The sequence below is a fragment of the Hemibagrus wyckioides genome, linkage group LG06 (genome assembly GCF_019097595.1).
Source record: "Hemibagrus wyckioides isolate EC202008001 linkage group LG06, SWU_Hwy_1.0, whole genome shotgun sequence".
NCBI lineage: Eukaryota > Metazoa > Chordata > Actinopteri > Siluriformes > Bagridae > Hemibagrus > Hemibagrus wyckioides.
The window spans coordinates 31,281,855-31,300,261 of NC_080715.1; the positions used below are offsets into that span (position 1 = coordinate 31,281,855).

The following is an 18,407-nucleotide window of genomic DNA, read 5'->3' on the forward strand; positions in this document are numbered from 1 at the left end:
ATTTGCCTACATCTATTTCACAGATTTCTTCATGTTGAGTTTTTTTGACTTAATTAGAGACAATAATTAGAGACAGTTACTCCGTATTACTGTCTTCAGGAATATTTTTGTCTGCATTGGGTAAAGGGTGTTTTTATAAATTCAGTTTTTCACACATACTTTAAGTGGTTTCTATCAAATCATGCACATCATGAATCCAGCTTTATTTGATGAACTACATACATGCTGCTTTTTTTAGCCAGCTTATACCGGCTTCAGTTATAATTCCAGCTTGATTCTGCACACGTTGATTGCTTCTCCTGTTTCTTAATGAAAAGCCAGTTGGTCCCAGTGACTCAACTCACCCACGTTGTTGAGAGCGCTGCCTGTGGATGGAGAGATCTGGAGCAGGCGTGGGTCGATGAAAGGAGTGAAGGAGGAGGAGGACTTGTGCTTCTGCATTGTGGCGGACTGTGACTGATTAAATAATAAAAAAAATAGTAAAATGCCATTTGTGTTAGGACTAGACATTCATTTCAGTTCTCCTGTCAGGGATTGTGCACCACACCTAGACTGCACATGTGCACACTTTATGTCATCTAGTGATCTGTGCTGCAGTATTCTTTATGATCACATCTCTCATACAGCTATCACTCCCTTCCCGTGTGCATGCCGGGCTACACGATCTGCTTAGAGCTATCTGCTTAGCAGCTTGTGAGCACAGTAGTCTTCAGGTGACCTGTCCCCAGTGAGTGTGCTTTTCTTGTACATTATAAGAAGGTCCAGTTTCCACTCAAAAGCTTTAATTCCCTGCACTTAACTAGTCACCATACTTGCAGTATGTAGATTCTATTCACCGTACTGGGAACTGCACTGTGGACATGAGCAGGATAACTGAGCAGGATAAATGCTGTTTCAAGCCTCCTTGTTTCTGAGTGGAAAATCCCTCCAAAAAGAGCACACATTTTTCTCCACACTTGGGTAGGACTGGGGTTTCTCTGGCCAGCTTGTAGTAGGTACAATCTGCTCTCTTTGATAGAAATCAACAGCATAGAACCTGCTTTGTGAAATCCACTAGCAGAAGCTGAGGATTGTAAAGGCCCTGGAGAGTTGGCTCTCAGATTATGAGATATGGAGGATTTGCATTGCCTTGTTGGCCAAATGACTATGGGTATGGGATGATCTGGCTGAATCCATGATTTCTGCCCATGGTGATATTTGCCAGTTATGTGAACTCTGTATTGAGCTCACAGCCTTCAATGAGCCTACAGTGCCCTACTGTCACCATCTCCTTCTGTACTATGAACCTGAATAAATGCCAGGGTTCAAGGTTACTCGAATCTCCATGAGTATATAAATCACAATGCTGGTACTCAGAGAGCTATAATATAGTAATGCACATATTAGCGATGCATTCATCCCTTACAATCCAAAGATGTCTTGTGTTCAATCCAAAATGTATGTAGCCCCTCCAAAAATGACCCCTCCTATGCATAACTTACAATGATGTAGTAATTCTCTATTATTTGACATAATGTGAACATTTTGTAAAAGCAGACAGCTCTACACTACACACATGCACACACATATACACACAAAAAAAAAACAACTCGTGGTCTCATTGGTGATTAAAGGACAAAACTTGACATGCAGGTGACAAACAAGGAGGAAAACATTTGCAGAGGAACAGAAAATAAATGCAAATGTGTGTTAAAAGATGAACTAATTGACACTGATTAAAGCAAATCTGATTCCAGTTATATGTGTCAACCATATGTGTATTAAAGAATTGTAAAAAATGAAAAAAGAGCATTATGCTATTAAAACTGAAGGACTTGTTAGAGACAGAAGTGCAGGTCATTCGCCCTACAGAAGGTGTTAGGAGCCCTATGGTCAGTGTTTAGTATGAAGCCAACATCTGAAAGATGAAGTAGAGAGAACTACACTACAGGTTCCTCATGGTTAATCTTAGGGGAAGTTATCCAAGTTGTTAATCAGCCAGGACAGAGAGGTGCACTGACATACCTCCATAGGGCAGGGCAGTCTGTCCGGGGTAGCAAGAGGGGAGAGGGCAGGACTGCTGTGGCATGAAGATGTGGAGGAGGGGGTGGAAGGGCAAGAAGAAGGGGGCGAGGGCTGACTCTGCTGGAGCAGGTCGGGCAAGAGGTGAATTCGGCCCGAATAGCCGTTCCGATCGTTCCGGTCGCTAAAGCTTGCGGCCGTTGTAGGCACTGGGTGCGTTTTTACATCACCTGCACTCTGGAATTGAGAAGAGGCTGATTGTCTGTGGTGGTCTGGGCACTGAGAGGAGCCAGCTGACAAAAAGTTTCTAAAAGGTGGCTCATCACAAATGCGCAATGTTTTAATCCATCTAAACAACAATGTGTGATTATCTAATATAAAGAAAAAAGCGATTTAAATATGTAACATTAAGTATGTAATTAATTAATTTAATAATTTTATTGAAACACAATTTTAGTAATATGACTATCAAACCTGCTAGATCACTTCTATAGCATTAACTGGGGCGTCTATTACGTTAGGTCACGTATACATAACCTTTATTCTAAATAACAGTATATATAGTATTTTGAGATTAATCATCTTGGGTGGAGGAACTACAAAATGTAGATATTTTATTATAAAAAAAGTATATAGAATATTATACTCTAATGTGAAGAAAGAACTGGATCACAGATTTGATCAATTCCGATTAGAGCTATTAGCAGCAGTGGAAAATACTTATAAGACAAATAAGAAAAACACAAAAAAACACATTGACAATGTAAATATACAGAAATGGAATAAATAATGTTGAAATATGGCAGAGGGATAAGGCTGAGGGAGCATTCTCTGGCTGTGGGATATATTTCGGAGACATATGCACACACAACAAAAATCCAAATAGCCACCAAATAACTTTTTCAGCTTTGTGCGTGTATGAATCACCTGTCGCACAACTAGAGTGCTGTCTTTGCACGGGGTGGAGGAGGCATCATCACCGTCTTCATGGACAACCATCGTCTTCACGGACTCTGTCTCACCATTGCTTAGTCTGGACGAGCTGTCAGACAAACATCATCATTAACAACATAATAGTTAATAGCGTATAGCGGAGCTAAACATTAGGCTAATTAGCATTAACTAGCTGTAAATGTCGTTCATGGAAAGCTTTCCCACCCTCCACGCGAGTCCTCGGGGCCTGAGGTGGACTCCTCTCCTCCTTCCTGATCTACCTCTTCGTCATCCTCGTCATCGGTGGTTCCCGAGTCATCGCTAGAGGAAGAGTAATCGGTGACCTTGTGAGGTGGCCTAACATCCTCCACAGCACGCAGCTCTTTGGCCAGTGCGGTCAAATCCTGCAGGTGAGTAGCCATGGGTTAAACATACATCGTACAACTCCTCAGATCTGTTCAAGCTCTCGTTTCACTCTCTTGTTGCTCTCTTGTAAGTAATTAAATAGATTTGATAGTGTTACGTCATCATTAGCACTGAAGTGCTCGATTTCTCTTTGCTCTCCTCTTAACATTTGTTAGTTGCCATTCGGGGTTAAGTTTGTAGCACAACTTGGATGAACAAAAGTGATTGATGCGAACAAGAACAAGAGACAAGCAAAAAAAAAAACCCAAAAGAAATCTAAAAGAAATAACTGTAACAGATGATTGACCGCCTCCAGTAAGGTCACCCAGTTCAGCTGTATGAACACGAGCAATCTGAGAACAGGAAGCGGTCAGTTAGTGCAGTTATGTAATGCCAGGGGAAGCACTGAGAAAGAAGGTGGACTGTTAGCAGAAAACGAGCCGTTAGTAAGTCAGTTAATCAGAAGTGAGATCCTTGTTCGAGGTTTAATCCGCCTTACCACTTCAGCCTATAAGCACCACACCAGAGGATCGTAGAATGACCCCACAGTCCACAGCAGTTCATCACAGACAAACATGGAATAAAAGAGACACCAATATGTTCCAAAACAGAAATCAGATTACAAACCAGCCACTATTCAAGAAGCATGGAATTCCCAGACACACACACACCATGGCTAGGCTACACACAGTCATACACACACACACATCCACACTCGCTACAGCTCTCACCACCGGACGCCCAGGTCGAGCTATGTCCTTCTTCTCCTCTGCTTTTTTGGCTGCCTGCTCCGGCCACTGCTGAGAGCCCTCAGACTTAGACGAGGCTGCAGGAGGAGATACGAGTGTGAAGACCGGACACATGACTGATAAGCTCATATTTTCCCCAGCACATATTTTCTAAGTTAAGTGTTGCTGCAGAATCCCAATTTTACTATCAGTCGAGTGGCTCACACACTGAGCTGTAGATTCTGTAATTAAGTGAGAATATTTTGGGAGCAGATATGTACGGTCTCCTCTGAAACTATTGAAATGACAAAGCAGATTTTTTTTTTAAATACACTAATGCCATGTGAGTCTAAGATGCTGGACGGATGAGCTTCTATGTTCAGGATCATGAGCAGATTCTTTCTTCCTCCACACTTTGGTCATTCCATCACTCTGATTTTGGTTCTCGAACTTTCTCTGAATTTCCTTTTATAAATCTGTCCTTCTGCTTCTCACTGCTGATGACTGCTTTGCATTGTGTGGTATTGGCTCCTATATTTCTGCTCTCAAAGTCTTCTTCGAATGGATTGTGATTCCTTCACCACTGCCCTGTGGAGGTTGTTGTTAATGTCACTGACTGCTGCTTTTGGGTTTTTCTTCACAGATGTCACAATGATTCTGCCATCAACTGCTGCTGTTTTTATTGGCTGATCTGGTCCATGTCTGGTTGTTAGTACACCAGTGGTTTCCTACAGTCCATATTGTTGTATAGGATATGCCTAATGCTTGTGCAGTGCCTCGGATCAATTTCCCTCTTAAGTCAGCTTCAAAATGGCTTAAGTTTCTCCCAAAGACAGTTCTCTGGTCTTCATACTGGTCAGTCATATGTTTTATGTTCCAGTATCTCCTCAAGTTAAAAAAAAAAGAAAATAGAAAAAAATGACCTATTCTGATCTATGCTCTCGTGTTCATCTTTTGATCTCAAACCCAAATGTCTTCAGTGTACAGTGAAAGGAAAATCTTTGGCCTTGCTGCTTCAGTACATTCAGAGGAGACTGTATATTCTACCTGTTCGGTAAACAGCATTTATAAGTTGGTTCATTCTTGTTTACATAAAACTGGCATCCAGGTATTCGCTCACTCTCAGCTCCACGCATGCTCCCATTGGGAGCTGAGATAGAGAGGAAGATGGACCAACTGGGGAACTCTGAGGACTGGCTTAAAAATCCTTTGTAATAAACATTCATTCTGGTGTGTGTATGTTAGCAGATCCTTACAGGGACATCACGCATGATGCCTGCACTTGTTCACAGATTCACACATGCAGAGGTATAATTTTGCCCTCATAATAGCCAAAATGTTTCTAATCTGCCAGAATTTTTTCATACCTGCTCCTGTGTTTTGTGTATTGTGTGTGTGTGTGTGTGTGTGTACTCACTGCGTGGTCTGAACCTCTCTCCTGACCCAGTGTTAGAGTTGCTGGATGTGGAACTAGACCCTGATGAGCTGCTGCTGCTGGGCCTGGGTGCCATCCTCTCTACCCGCTCCCAGAGCAGTCGCGGATCAGCGTTACTATGGAGACAGTGTCGAGTGTGTGATCCCTATACAACCACATGCGCACATACTTTTACAGCACACACGGCGATTCGTACGTACCTTCCGATATTCCTCTGAGCTGGCAGGTTGCTCTGTGGTGTGCCGCCTTGGTGAGGGGCGTCACGGCGAGAGAGTACTGGTGACCTGGAGGTTGTTCTTACCGGAACCTTCCAGGGAGACATGCAGGGACACTCGGTGATGCATAATGCGTGTGTGTGTGTTTGGACTGATGTGACAAATACAACATTAACCCTTGAATCACTGCAAATCAACGAGATCAAAGTCACTCAGTTCCCTACATAGCAGCAAACAGCCAAGCAAAAAACGGCTGGGCCACGCTGGTGCAACCTGATTGACCGCCCGCACAGAGCGAGTCATCTGGGCCCGTGCTTACCCGTGGAGGCTCCTCGTGCGAGTGGGGCGGCGGCTCAGGGCATGGTGGGTGCTGCTGGGCGTGAACGTGACCGAGTGAGGGAGCGGACTCGCTGAACGAGTGCGAGTGGGAGATGGAGGGTGGAGCGGCTGAGCCGCTCTTTAGAGCGGCTACCTGGGACCACTGCACCTTTCCATAGGCGGAGTGGCACAAAGCGATGAAGCAGGGTGAGGAGGAGGAGGAGACAGAACAGAAATAGAAGGGTGTGGTGGGGATGAAGAAAACAGAATGAGTTACGTGGAATGAGTGACAAAACAATGACAACCAAAAAAACGGAAAAAATAAAAAACCAACCACAGCACATGCTTTTACTTTATAACATAAAGGAACTCAGACAAACCATGAACGGGAGGAATTATAAACTGGCTTAAAGTAAAGGTTTACAAATGATTAATAAGCAAATAAATAAATAATAATAATAATAATCTCCCTACAACATATCTTTATAACTACTGATGTTGTAAAAGTAAAAAAATACAAGCAATGGATTGTAATTTACAAAAAGACCAATAACACACACAAATAAGAAATCATTCAAATGGACAGAAAAAAAGAAAAGAAGATGAATGAGTCAGCCAAAAGAAAATGAACTCGGAGGTGAAGAAGTTGAGGTACAATTCACAGGGGTATTTTTTTCGGTTTTCTTTTCTGTAACAGTATTTGCATCATCATGCATCATTTGGATCACCACACTGGCTTTGTAGAACACAGCAGAGCCATATTCAAGAAAACCGAGTTACAGAAACAGAGAAAAAGAGAAGTAATAAACCACACAGACAGTCAGTGGACACTTCACACATTTCACCAGCAGAGCTGAAAAACTGATGAAAAGAAAGAAGAGGAACAGGAAAAAAAACCAACAGATGTGTGTGTGTGTGTGTGTGCGATCTGCCAAAGAGGATGTTAATAGAGAGCAAGGAAAGAGAAAGCGAGCTCACAAACCCCTACATCTTTACTACAGGCAAAACTACCAGAGAGAGCAAGAGAGAGTGAAGTACACCAAGATACTTTCAGTGGACAGTGTGAGGATGAAGCTGCAGAACATGAGCTAGGACAAGTCATAGCTAGTTAGTAGGTGGTAACAATCTCATGATGTTAACTTGGTCTATGAAGGCAGTATGTAATTAAGAATGTTAGCATAATAACTAAGAGGAGATTGAGTGAAGCAGGGAAAAGGAAAAGAAATACTCCAGCTTTTATTTTAAACCTGTAGTGCACGTGTGAGTACTGAAGATTTCCCTGTACTAAGAAAAAAATCTGAAAAAGAAGATATCTAAAATACACTGATAACGGAAATCTATGGACACTTACTGAACTCGACTACATAGCTAATGTTAAAAGCACTATACAGAACGTGAATCGAATAAAAAAAAAAGTGAATTATACAGATTTATTTGTAAACACTGATTTCATCTTTACATAAAAGATAACTCTACAGTTGTGGGGCTCCCAAATGGGGAGAAAATAATGTGGGGAAACTCAGTAATCAAAATTGACTTTACAAACGTTTTTCAGTTCACACTGCAGAGGTCATCTTAAACATGCTGGAGTACTTCAAGAGAGAGGCCAGGAAACAAACATGGGGGGAAAAAACATTCTCCTACACATGAAAGTGAAGAAACTCTTTTAAGAAGGGAAGACAGGTGGATTTGACCAGAGAGTTAGAGAAAGAATGACAAAAAGAAGAGATCTAGAAAGAGAAATCAGTCAGGATCTTCCATCAGATGTGGTCAGTAAAAGGTTTTTTCTTTAACTCCTGATTATTTGACAAATCCTTACTTTATTAGGTGGTAAAATTATTTTGCAATTATTTTTATTCCATCCAGTTAGGAAGGATATGACTGAGGACATTCTTCTCAGACCAGCATTATGATGATGATCTGGAAGAATCCTCATACTGACCTCAGCAGAGAAGCGTTTACAGCATGCTCTAGGAAGATTTTGCAGAATGTTACTGCTTGCAAGTCAGTCAAGTGCAATTCAGCTACGCCTGGTAAATATCTATACCCAAGCTGACACGTTACCGTGGTTACCTGAGGTTCCACGGGGCGGTGCATGGCAGGCTGGGCCGACTCCGAGGCGCTGCCGTTGGAATAGGTTTCGGCACGGGGCGGGACGGCGGGAGGCTGCTTCTGAGCCCCGGCGGCCTGCGGAGAGCCCTGCACGTTCCTGCGGTGTCGCTCATCAGCCTGCGAACCCATGAGCAGCAGAACAATGTGAACCAGGAGCAGATAAAGGTGCTATGATTTTAGTTAGCAGTTAGAAGGAGGAGACGGAGAGAACATCAAGGTGAGCCAAAACAAAGTTGGGTTAACCTGCAAAAAGAGTTAATGGTCTCAAGCACAAAACAGCAACGACACAGGAGTTATAACTGGGCATGTGAGTGAGAGTTTTATACAACACGTTCATTTGAGAAGAGATCAGAACAGAGCAAAGTGGATGAGTTTTCTCTAATATGATGTATAAGTAATAAGTGTGCAAGAAGAAGACAGGAAACTCAGCAACAATCAATGATTTAAGCAAAAAAAGAAAGCAGAAGCAAACAAAAAAAATGCTTCAGCAACTCATACTATGTGACTAAATGGAATCTCGAGCAGAACAATGTGCAGCTGGATAAAAATAGTGTGAAATACCTGCTAGAAACAAGAAGTGTACATTTTTCTTTGGCACTGCTCCGCAGTAGACCTGACATTTTGTTGTATATATATATTCAGTACACTCTTCATCATGACAAATGATCTAAGTTATCAGTAAAAACATTAGGGAGAATCCCTGGCTTTATTAGTGCAGATGAGCAAGCGTGAGGCGGTAGTGGTGGTTAATACCCGACTATGCAGAGAGGCGTTATCAGAGGGGTTATCAGTCCAAGCAGAGACAGCGGTTAGCAAACCAGATCACAGCAACGGGGTAAAGGCTTCACCTCTCTGATTGGCTCTGAGTCAGGGGCAGGGCACTGGGAATCTGATAGGGGTGTCTGATTGGCCTGGCCCTGGTCCTGGGCAGGCGGCACAGCCTGGGGGATCGAGCTCCTCCGTGTTTGGTCTTGAGGAGGATCCTTCTCTGAGGGCACTTGCTGAGGCTGAGGGATTTGTTTTTTTTCCTGTGCACACTGCTGAGGCTGGGGAATCCTGCTCCTGTCTGGTGTGGATGCCTGGGGTAATGGCGGCGTTTTGGTCCTTTCGACAGCTGACTGTTGCAACTGCGGGATTCTGGACTTTTCATGGCTAGTCAGCGGCTGGTTCTTGCTCTTGTCCTGGTGCTGCTCAACTGGAGCTTTTCTGCTCTTTTCAGACAAAGGCTGCTGCTGTTGGGGAATTTTGCTTCTTTGAGCTGAGGACAGGGGCTGTGTAGGGTTCCTGCTCTTGTCTGCAGTCGAGGCCTGTGCTTGAGGCTGCTGCTGTTGGAGATTTTTGGCCTGCTGGAGTGAGAGGAGGTACGCCTGCTCCTGCTGTAACTGTCTCTGGAGTCTCTCGGCCTGTCTCTGCTCCTCCAGCTCCCTCCACTTAAACTCCTGACACACACAGTGCGCAAAAGACGCATGGATTACCTGCTTCATGGCTTTCGATACGACGTCCAGCTTTCACGATACCTAGTCTCAACCTCAGAGTGAAATGCGAATTCACAGAAATTCTAACAACGGCTTCACACACAGTCTTTTTTTTCCCAATCAACAATAATAAAAAGGGTGCATTGCACATGTGGTTGACTAAAACCTAGTGTGATTTATGCATTTGTGACTATTACATGCAGTCTGCTAAAATGTCTGCAGCTAGAAATGCTACAGAATTAGGACAAAAATCTAAAAAAATAAAAATAAAAATAAATAAATAAAATAATCTGAGCCAACACTACGTCTAATCCTTTCTTAATACTAGTGCCTTGAAAATATACTTCAAAACTGTACAGAAGCTATTACATCCCTCAGGATTTCTTTCTTTTTTTTTTTTTTATTTAGATGTGGAGTGTGCATTTTATAGCAAAACAGCAGATTCTGTCTCAGTATAAAAAAAAAAAAAAAAAAAAAAATTAATTCAGTAAAATAAACTGAATAAATAACAAAAGCACCCAAGAAGACGAAAGTGAAAAATAGATGATTCACGGTAAAAGGTGAGATGACCAACAGTGAAAAAGGTCGATCCATAAACCACAACAACCTGTAAAAACACTAGTTTCACACTGGAACATCACCTACTGCAGGTAGTTTTCCCTTCACCAATTTATCCAAACCTCAAGTTATATTTAAAACAAATAAAATCTGCCAATTTACTGTTCTTTTGAAAAGTGACGTCCTGGATTGATAGATTGAGCTAGGGCTCTGCTAGAAAACTAGAAATACGCATTAAAATGAAAATTTTGAACATTAGATGACATTAAACTCATCTTCTTTTCAACCCTAGAACACCTAAAATACACAATCACTGGAAAAAAAAGGATAGAGAGTGAGAGATAGATGAGAAGAAGGACAAAAACCAACAGGACATATACTTACCAGTAGCATGGCCTGTTCATGCAGAAGCTGCTGCTGGAGAATTTCCAGATGTCTCTGTTCCTCTTCCAGCTGCCGCCTGATGTACTCCTGTTAAACAAGCCCAGAGTCACATCACCTCAACACCCAGAAAACTCACCCATTTTTGTGGAAAGCCTGAGAGATTACAAGGGGGTTTTTAAGATTTTACTATGATAAATTCTGCAGGGTGTATGAACAATCAGGAATTTGAGTGAAATCTGCATACAACAGAAACATGTGAAAAGTGAGAAAAATGTAAGGACAAACCTCTTGCGCATACTAACGTAAATAATGAATACAAAATTAATTACATATAGTTTTACTCTACATTCGTCTCAAGTCAGAACAGAGCGATCTAGGCTCATACAGACAGAAGGTTTATGACGTACATTAACGGAAACAAGCTCTCAGGATAACAGTAGCAAATGTATGTCTACAGAAATTCTTCCTTCAGTGCTGTATGTGTGTGCGGGTCGAGGAGGACAACAAAAACTGCAGTTCTTTAAAGTACACTGTACGTAAAAAGGCTACACAACTGCAAATCTCTTCCATCATACCCATATGTGCTTCTTCCACAACCTGTAGCCACTGTAACTGAAGCACATCATTTTAGAGTGCTGTAGCAATGCTGTTCCAGCATGACAACAAAGATATGGTGTGGAGGTTAATGTTAAGAGTGCAAGAACTGGAGTGTCCTGCATAGAGCCCTGAACCCCAGACCTCCTCACTCCTACATCATCATCTCACTAATGCTCTTGTAGCTGAATGATCACTAATCCCCACAGACACACTCCAACATCCATTGGAAAGAATTAGCTTATTATAACAGTGAAGGGAATAACAGGAATTAGGTGTTTTTCATTTAATCTGCCTAATAAACAAAGGCTGCTTCTAGTAGCACAGTCTGAGCCTGTGACATGTGCTCATGTCAGTCAAGTTTTTGTCATAATGTCATGGTAACCGTGGTTCACCTGTTCACGGTCTGCTCTCCTTTTCTCTTCCTCGGCTCTCCTGCGCTCCTCCTCTTCCTTGCGTCTGCGTTCGATCTCCTCCAGGCGTCTCTTTTCTTCCTGCTCCCGCCTCCGCTGCTCTCTCTCCTGCTGCCTCCTCATCTCTCGCTCACGCCGTTGTTGCTGTAGAGAGCCAGCAGAGGGGGACAAAGTGAGAGGCTAATAGTCAAAGAAATTTGCACCACAAAAGGCAACACTCTCATTACAGCAAGAAATCAGCAGGTCATACACAAGGCTACAAGAACGACGCGACGGATTGTCCTGTTTCTCTGGCCGCTCCTCCCCTACCTCCTCAAGCCTCCTCCGTTGCTCCTTCTGCTGCTCGATACGTTTCTGTCGCTCAGCCAGCAGTTGGCGTTTGTACTCCTCCTGTTCACGAAGCTGCTGTTCCTGCAGGAGCTGCTGCCTCCTCAGTGCCTCCGAGCGCTCCTTATTCTCCTGCTGAAGACGGATAAAGTCTCGCCGCAGAGTCGACTCACCCGGCACGTTCACAATGGAGCTGCAGGAACAGAGAGACATCAGTCTAGCTACAGGGACAAAATACTCCTCAGTGACATGCAACCATTATTTCTACTCAAAATTTTTAGATTCAGTGGTATAAATGTCAGCAAGTTATTAGTTAAAGTCCAATCTGACGTCCCCAAAATGCTGTTCGGTTATCTAGCAGGATCCAGCACTAGCAGGAATTAGCCCTTGCTTCATCTCTACCTAGAGAGAGCGACTTTAGTACTGCAGTCTGATCAGCTCTCGCACCTCATCTATACACTCAAGCAGGAAGGGTACCAGAACTTCCACCGTCATGCTAACAACGCCATACACAATTAAGGACACTGTGCTCGTCATCTAGCAGGTTGCTCATTAGTTTAACGGCAACTCCACTGCATCGTACAGCTGTGCATTCTAGCACTCTGAGCCCAAATTATATTTTCAATTCAATTCAATTTATTTGTATAGCACTTTTAACAACAAACATTGTTTCAAAGCAGCTTCACAGAAGCATAGAAACATAGAAATAATTATTCCTAAAGAGCAAGCCTGAGGCGACAGTGGTGAGGAAAAACTCCCTGAGATGATGAGGTAGAAACCTCGAGAGGAACCTGGCTCAGAAAGAAACCACACATTCACATGCACTCAGCTGAGCTAGTTAGCTTTACAGAGAGCAAAATATGTACAGCCCTGTCCATCACATATCCACATGGACATGTTGAACATCTCATTCCAGATTTCTTCCACTCTTCTTTCCACTAGATGTTGAAGCATGACTGGGGATTAGTGATCATTCAGCTACAAGAGCATTAGCGAGATCAGACACTGATGATGTAAGAGTGAGGAGGTCTGGGGTTCAGTCAGTGTTCCAGTTCATCCCAAAGGTGTTCAGTGGGGTTGAATCAGGAGTTAGGGTGTAGTGCAACCTTAACTTAGAGGCGTTGTGCACTGGTTTGTATTTCTAATAAAGGGAAATTGTAAAGCTACAGCATGCAGAGACATTCAGTACAAATGTCTGCTTCAGACTGTATGCTGTAAACGTGAAAAACGTAACCGATTCTCAACCACTCAACCGTTCTGCACACAGTAATCACCTCTGCTAACTTCAGTCTTGGTTCAATTCTATTAAAAGATGTTCCATTTAAATAAATGTCCCATGTGGATGGTCTATAATTTACTTTATCCAGGCTTCTTTAATGCTGTGTTAAAAATAAACAACTCTTGTTTTTCCTACAAAATCATGCTGATACTTGCCCAGTCATTAGAAGTTTAAATGAGCATGTAAATAAACCTAGATGAAGTAAATAGGTGTGTGTGTGTGTGTGTGTGTTAGAGAGACATTACCTTGGTTCTCCCTCCTGCTCTGGAGCTTCCTCCTCCTCTTCCTCACTGCCGCTGTATTCATACTCAGTCTCATCTGAAATGGAATGAGGAACACATGAGAAACACAGGCATACACACACTGGCACCTACACAGCGTGTACACACACCTTTCTCTCCTCTCTTCTTGCGGGTGCGGTCGATGTGATCTTTCAGCTGGATGCGCACTTGTCTCTCGTTCGGCTGGTCTCGGATAAATGGGTGTTTCAGCAGCTGCTCCGTGGTCGGCCTCTGAGTGTAGTTCTTCACCAGGCAGCTTTCGATAAAGTTGAAGAATTTCTTGGACCTGAAAAGGGGAGACAGAGAGAAAGGTTTAAAATCAAAAGTGAGGAAGACAAAAATAAACAAAGACTATTCATACAATATTTGAAGAGTGAAGAAAAAAGAGACAACATTATTTATTCTTACTAAAGCTAATCAAAACTAACAGAAAAGGAGTCAAATATAGCTGAAAATAGAAACAAGAGAGAATTAAAACTAAAAAAAACCCAACAGAGATTGCTCTGTTGATCAGGAATAATTATCAGACACAATTAGCATGCCCAACTTTATATCTACGATAAAATATTTGAAAATCATTCAGGATAGGTGATAAACATTCATATAACACAAATATATTAGGCAGCAAGTGAATATTTTGTCCTCCAAGTTGATGTGTTAGAAACAGGAAGAATGGACAAGTGTAAGGATTTGAGCGAGTTTGACAAAGGGGCAAATGATGTGATGGCTAGACCACTGGATCAGAGCATCTCCAAAACTGCAGCTCTTGTGGGGTGTTCCCAGTCTGCAGTGGTCAGGATCTTTCAAAAGTGGTCCAAGGAAGGAACAGTGATAAATGAGAGGTCAAGGCTCATTGATGCAAGTGGGGACAAGCAAAAGAAAAAAAATACCAGCAAAAATACAGTTTCCAAAGTTATTTTCATACAAAACTATGCAATCATTCACCCTTACTGGTGTAAAACCCTTAAACAGGTTCATGCGGACTGAGACACTGTGACAGCATCACCTCTTTAGATTTCTCAGTACATTGTATTGTATTGTAGTCCTAGTAGAATCTGCCCCCTAGTGGAATAACAGAGAAGCTCAGCTTGTTTTTCAAACATTTAAATTAAAGTTATTATTTGTCACGTGCTGTCAGATACACACAGTCTCTTCCTGCAGTCCATGACATCAGCCCAACATGGGAGCTGGACTAACCGTTTGCTTTTTTGCTATACACTGAAGACATACGGGGTTGAACTCAAAAGACGCCCATGAGACGATAGATCGGTTACAGCTATCTAACATTCATGTGGATGTGTTTAACAACTTAGATCATGGTGTAAATTTGAGCAAGGAATAGGAACAGAAGGTCTTAAAAGTTCATTAAAGTAATTCCAACTTAATATTAGGCTGTATAACTGCATGAAGCTGCTGACCACTGACATCATCAAACTGCTGTGTTCCTCTGTGATGCTTTCCCAGACCTGTTTCAGATGTAGATTTCGGGGTTTTTCTCCAGCCAGGCTCTTCTCCAGGAGGTGAAATGCTGCTCAGTTGGGTTAAGGTCTGTTGATTGACTTCCAGTCTAAAACCTTCTACTCTTTGTGTTTGGCTACACAGCTCTAAGGCTTTTAGACCAGCAAGTCTTTCCTTCTCTCTTGTGACTAATAGAGCTATACAGATAAATGTAAGCTGTTTAATATTCAAAATGTCATTATTTTTGGAATTCACTTTAATGGTCGTCTTTAGGACCAGACCCCAGCAATGCTGCAGGTTGTGAATATCAGCAGGTTGTGAGTTCAAATCCCAGAACCACCAAGCTGCCACTATTGAACCCACTATTAACCACACAAGGCTAAGTGGATGTTTAAACCGGTTCAGAGAAAACCTGCATGTCTCTTCAGGCAGCAATTGAAAAAGAAAAGAAACTTCGAGGTATTGTTCATATGTAATGCAATGTAATGCTGAACACAAACTGGTGTTTGACTGATATGGAACTCTACTCACCATTTCTTGGACTTGAGCCTAGGTGGAGGGTTTCTGGGAATGAGGAAGAGCGCTCGCATGGGATGCATGTCACACAGCGCTAAAAAAAGAGAGAGAAAAAAATAAAAAGCAATATACGTTTATGGAAAACACACATTCAAGGTCTGGAGATTTTGCTCATGTGTGGACTTTATTCAGTTACAGTAACAGCATCTTACAGATCCTCTATCTGCCTAATGAAACATTTCTAAAAGTCTCACTCTGACTACATGAACAAGACACACTTATATAACACCTTATTAGAATCTCAATTAACATCCCGGATCTAAAGCATTTCCCTGCTTGATTTCACACATCATTAGGAGTTTATACAGTGGATGATGATGTTTTACAGAGGAGCATTTGACAGAAGGGTGTGGAGTCATAGAGAGAGAGAGAGAGAGAGAGAGAGAGAGAGAGAGAACCAGAGGCTCTGAGCTAACTGCACTTACGTGGTGCTCCTTCAGCCATCTCTATAGCCGTGATTCCACAAGACCACAAATCACTCTGGATGAAATGAAGACAAAAGAGAAATGTTTTGTGATTAGAGGAATAATTCATCTTAGAAAAGAGCACTGATGCACCGAGAGAACAAGCAGCGATCACTAAAGGTTTCTGAGGCATGAATCAGGTGTGTGTGCGTGTGTACACTGGTCCCAGAATGATCAGATTAGCATATTACTTATTATATATAAAATTTTCAGTGTCCTGGAAAGCAAGCCACACACTGCCAAGATTATTTCTAATAATAATAGAAATGTGTGCTGAAACAAAGCAATGGTCAGAAAAACTGTGCGTTTCTTACCCGGTAGTCATAGGTAGCATCTGGGTTTTCGTCACAGGCGATGACCTCGGGTGCCATCCAGTATGGCGTGCCGATGAAGGTGTTCCTGCGGCCCACGGTGCGGTCCAGCTGAGCGCTCACACCAAAGTCCACTGACACACACAGGCAGAGGGTTTAACAGGCATTCACACCATTATCTCCATTCATACATTCAGCATTCATCATAATGTGGCTATATACAGAATTAGAGCAGTGGTCTTGGAGGTAATTACATAAACAAACAATGATCTGGTGATAAAGGGGGCAGAGCCAAACCTTTTACAGTGGGGTGGGCAGATTCCACCCAATGACTCTATTGGAGTGGCACAAAAAAAAGGTGGAACAACACATTATTTAATTTTATACAGATTAGAGTCATAACGAACACAGGTCAATGTTGACCACTTCAGCTACAGACACCACGTCCCACAATGCCCTACTACAAACGCCACATGATCAGTCACATGACTCGTACCCACGGTCACCGTCACTGAATTCTGCACATAATCTCTGCTTCTTTAAATTATTCTAATTTATTAGAACAGGTGACTTCACTTGCCTGATATTTATGCTTTTTGGGGTTTTTTCTTTTCGCTGTGATTCTGGAGTACTTTTAATGCTACATGGTGCACTGATGAGGAACTCTTCTGCTTACCCAGTTTGACCTCTGCATTTTCGGTCAGCAGTACGTTCTGCCCTTTAATATCTCTGTGAATGACATGATGGGCGTGTAGATGAGCTAGGCCCTTTAGAGAAAAACACACACACACACACACACACACAGAATAAGGTTGGAGAAATAAACAATTACATGTGTCACAGAAATATTTGAAAGATCTTGTCACTCATCTGTCTTTTGTATTTATTTGAAGCTATAAACACATCACATATATATTGAAGAATACAATTTTATATGTCTATTAATTGAGGATTGCTCAAGAGTGGTCATGAGCTCAAATTGCAAACTCGGCAAGTCTGGCCTTTCAGCCACCGCAACTGCTCTAGGTATTTATGTAAAGGGTTCATATTAAAGCAGATATACTCCTCTAATGTGTAAAGGGTTCATATTAAAGCAGATATACTCCTCTAATGTGTAAAGGGTTCATATTAAAGCAGATATACTCCTCTAATGTGTAAAGGGTTCATATTAAAGCAGATATACTCCTCTAATGTGTAAAGGGTTCATATTAAAGCAGATATACTCCTCTAATGTGTAAAGGGTTCATATTAAAGCAGATATACTCCTCTAATGTGTAAAGGGTTCATATTAAAGCAGATATACTCCTCTAATGTGTAAAGGGTTCATATTAAAGCAGATATACTCCTCTAATGTGTAAAGGGTTCATATTAAAGCAGATATACTCCTCTAATGTGTAAAGGGCTCATATTAAAGCAGATATACTGCTCTAATGTGTAAAGGGTTCATATTAAAGCAGATATACTCCTCTAATGTGTAAAGGGCTCATATTAAAGCAGATATACTCCTCTAATGTGTAAAGGGTTCATATTAAAGCAGATATACTCCTCTAATGTGTAAAGGGTTCATATTAAAGCAGATATACTCCTCTAATGTGTAAAGGGCTCATATTAAAGCAGATATACTCCTCTAATGTGTAAAGGGTTCATATTAAAGCAGATATACTGCTCTAATGTGTAAAGGGTTCATATTAAAGCAGATATACTCCTCTAATGTGTAAAGGGCTCATATTAAAGCAGATATACTCCTCTAATGTGTAAAGGGCTCATATTAAAGCAGATATACTCCTCTAATGTGTAAAGGGCTCATATTAAAGCAGATATACTCCTCTAATGTGTAAAGGGTTCATATTAAAGCAGATATACTCCTCTAATGTGTAAAGGGTTCATATTAAAGCAGATATACTCCTCTAATGTGTAAAGGGTTCATATTAAAGCAGATATACTCCTCTAATGTGTAAAGGGTTCATATTAAAGCAGATATACTCCTCTAATGTGTAAAGGGCTCATATTAAAGCAGATATACTCCTCTAATGTGTAAAGGGTTCATATTAAAGCAGATATACTCCTCTAATGTGTAAAGGGCTCATATTAAAGCAGATATACTCCTCTAATGTGTAAAGGGTTCATATTAAAGCAGATA

At 41.8% G+C, this 18,407-nt stretch overlaps 1 protein-coding gene across 11 annotated transcripts in view; it reads right to left on the reverse strand.

Annotated features, from left to right (window-relative positions):
• Window positions 1-18,407, reverse strand: part of map4k4 (mitogen-activated protein kinase kinase kinase kinase 4) — a 50,632-nt gene that overhangs the window by 9,028 nt on the left and 23,197 nt on the right. For 2 of the 11 annotated variants that reach the window (XM_058393336.1, XM_058393338.1), the window contains 19 exons: window positions 16,944-17,034; window positions 16,271-16,401; window positions 15,918-15,972; window positions 15,448-15,526; window positions 13,569-13,744; window positions 13,423-13,495; window positions 11,881-12,091; window positions 11,554-11,715; window positions 10,565-10,651; window positions 8,996-9,586; window positions 8,109-8,264; window positions 6,037-6,204; window positions 5,703-5,809; window positions 5,485-5,618; window positions 4,071-4,165; window positions 3,160-3,338; window positions 2,929-3,043; window positions 2,005-2,238; window positions 345-456 (listed from right to left, as the gene is read on the reverse strand). In XM_058393336.1, the coding sequence (XP_058249319.1) occupies window positions 345-456; window positions 2,005-2,238; window positions 2,929-3,043; window positions 3,160-3,338; window positions 4,071-4,165; window positions 5,485-5,618; window positions 5,703-5,809; window positions 6,037-6,204; window positions 8,109-8,264; window positions 8,996-9,586; window positions 10,565-10,651; window positions 11,554-11,715; window positions 11,881-12,091; window positions 13,423-13,495; window positions 13,569-13,744; window positions 15,448-15,526; window positions 15,918-15,972; window positions 16,271-16,401; window positions 16,944-17,034 (2,956 nt within the window). Of the gene's footprint in view, window positions 1-344; window positions 457-2,004; window positions 2,239-2,928; window positions 3,044-3,159; window positions 3,339-3,838; window positions 4,166-5,484; window positions 5,619-5,702; window positions 5,810-6,036; window positions 6,205-8,108; window positions 8,265-8,995; window positions 9,587-10,564; window positions 10,652-11,553; window positions 11,716-11,880; window positions 12,092-13,422; window positions 13,496-13,568; window positions 13,745-15,447; window positions 15,527-15,917; window positions 15,973-16,270; window positions 16,402-16,943; window positions 17,035-18,407 lie in introns of those variants that run through there. The other 9 variants (XM_058393337.1, XM_058393339.1, XM_058393340.1 and 6 more) reach the window with 9 other exon arrangements.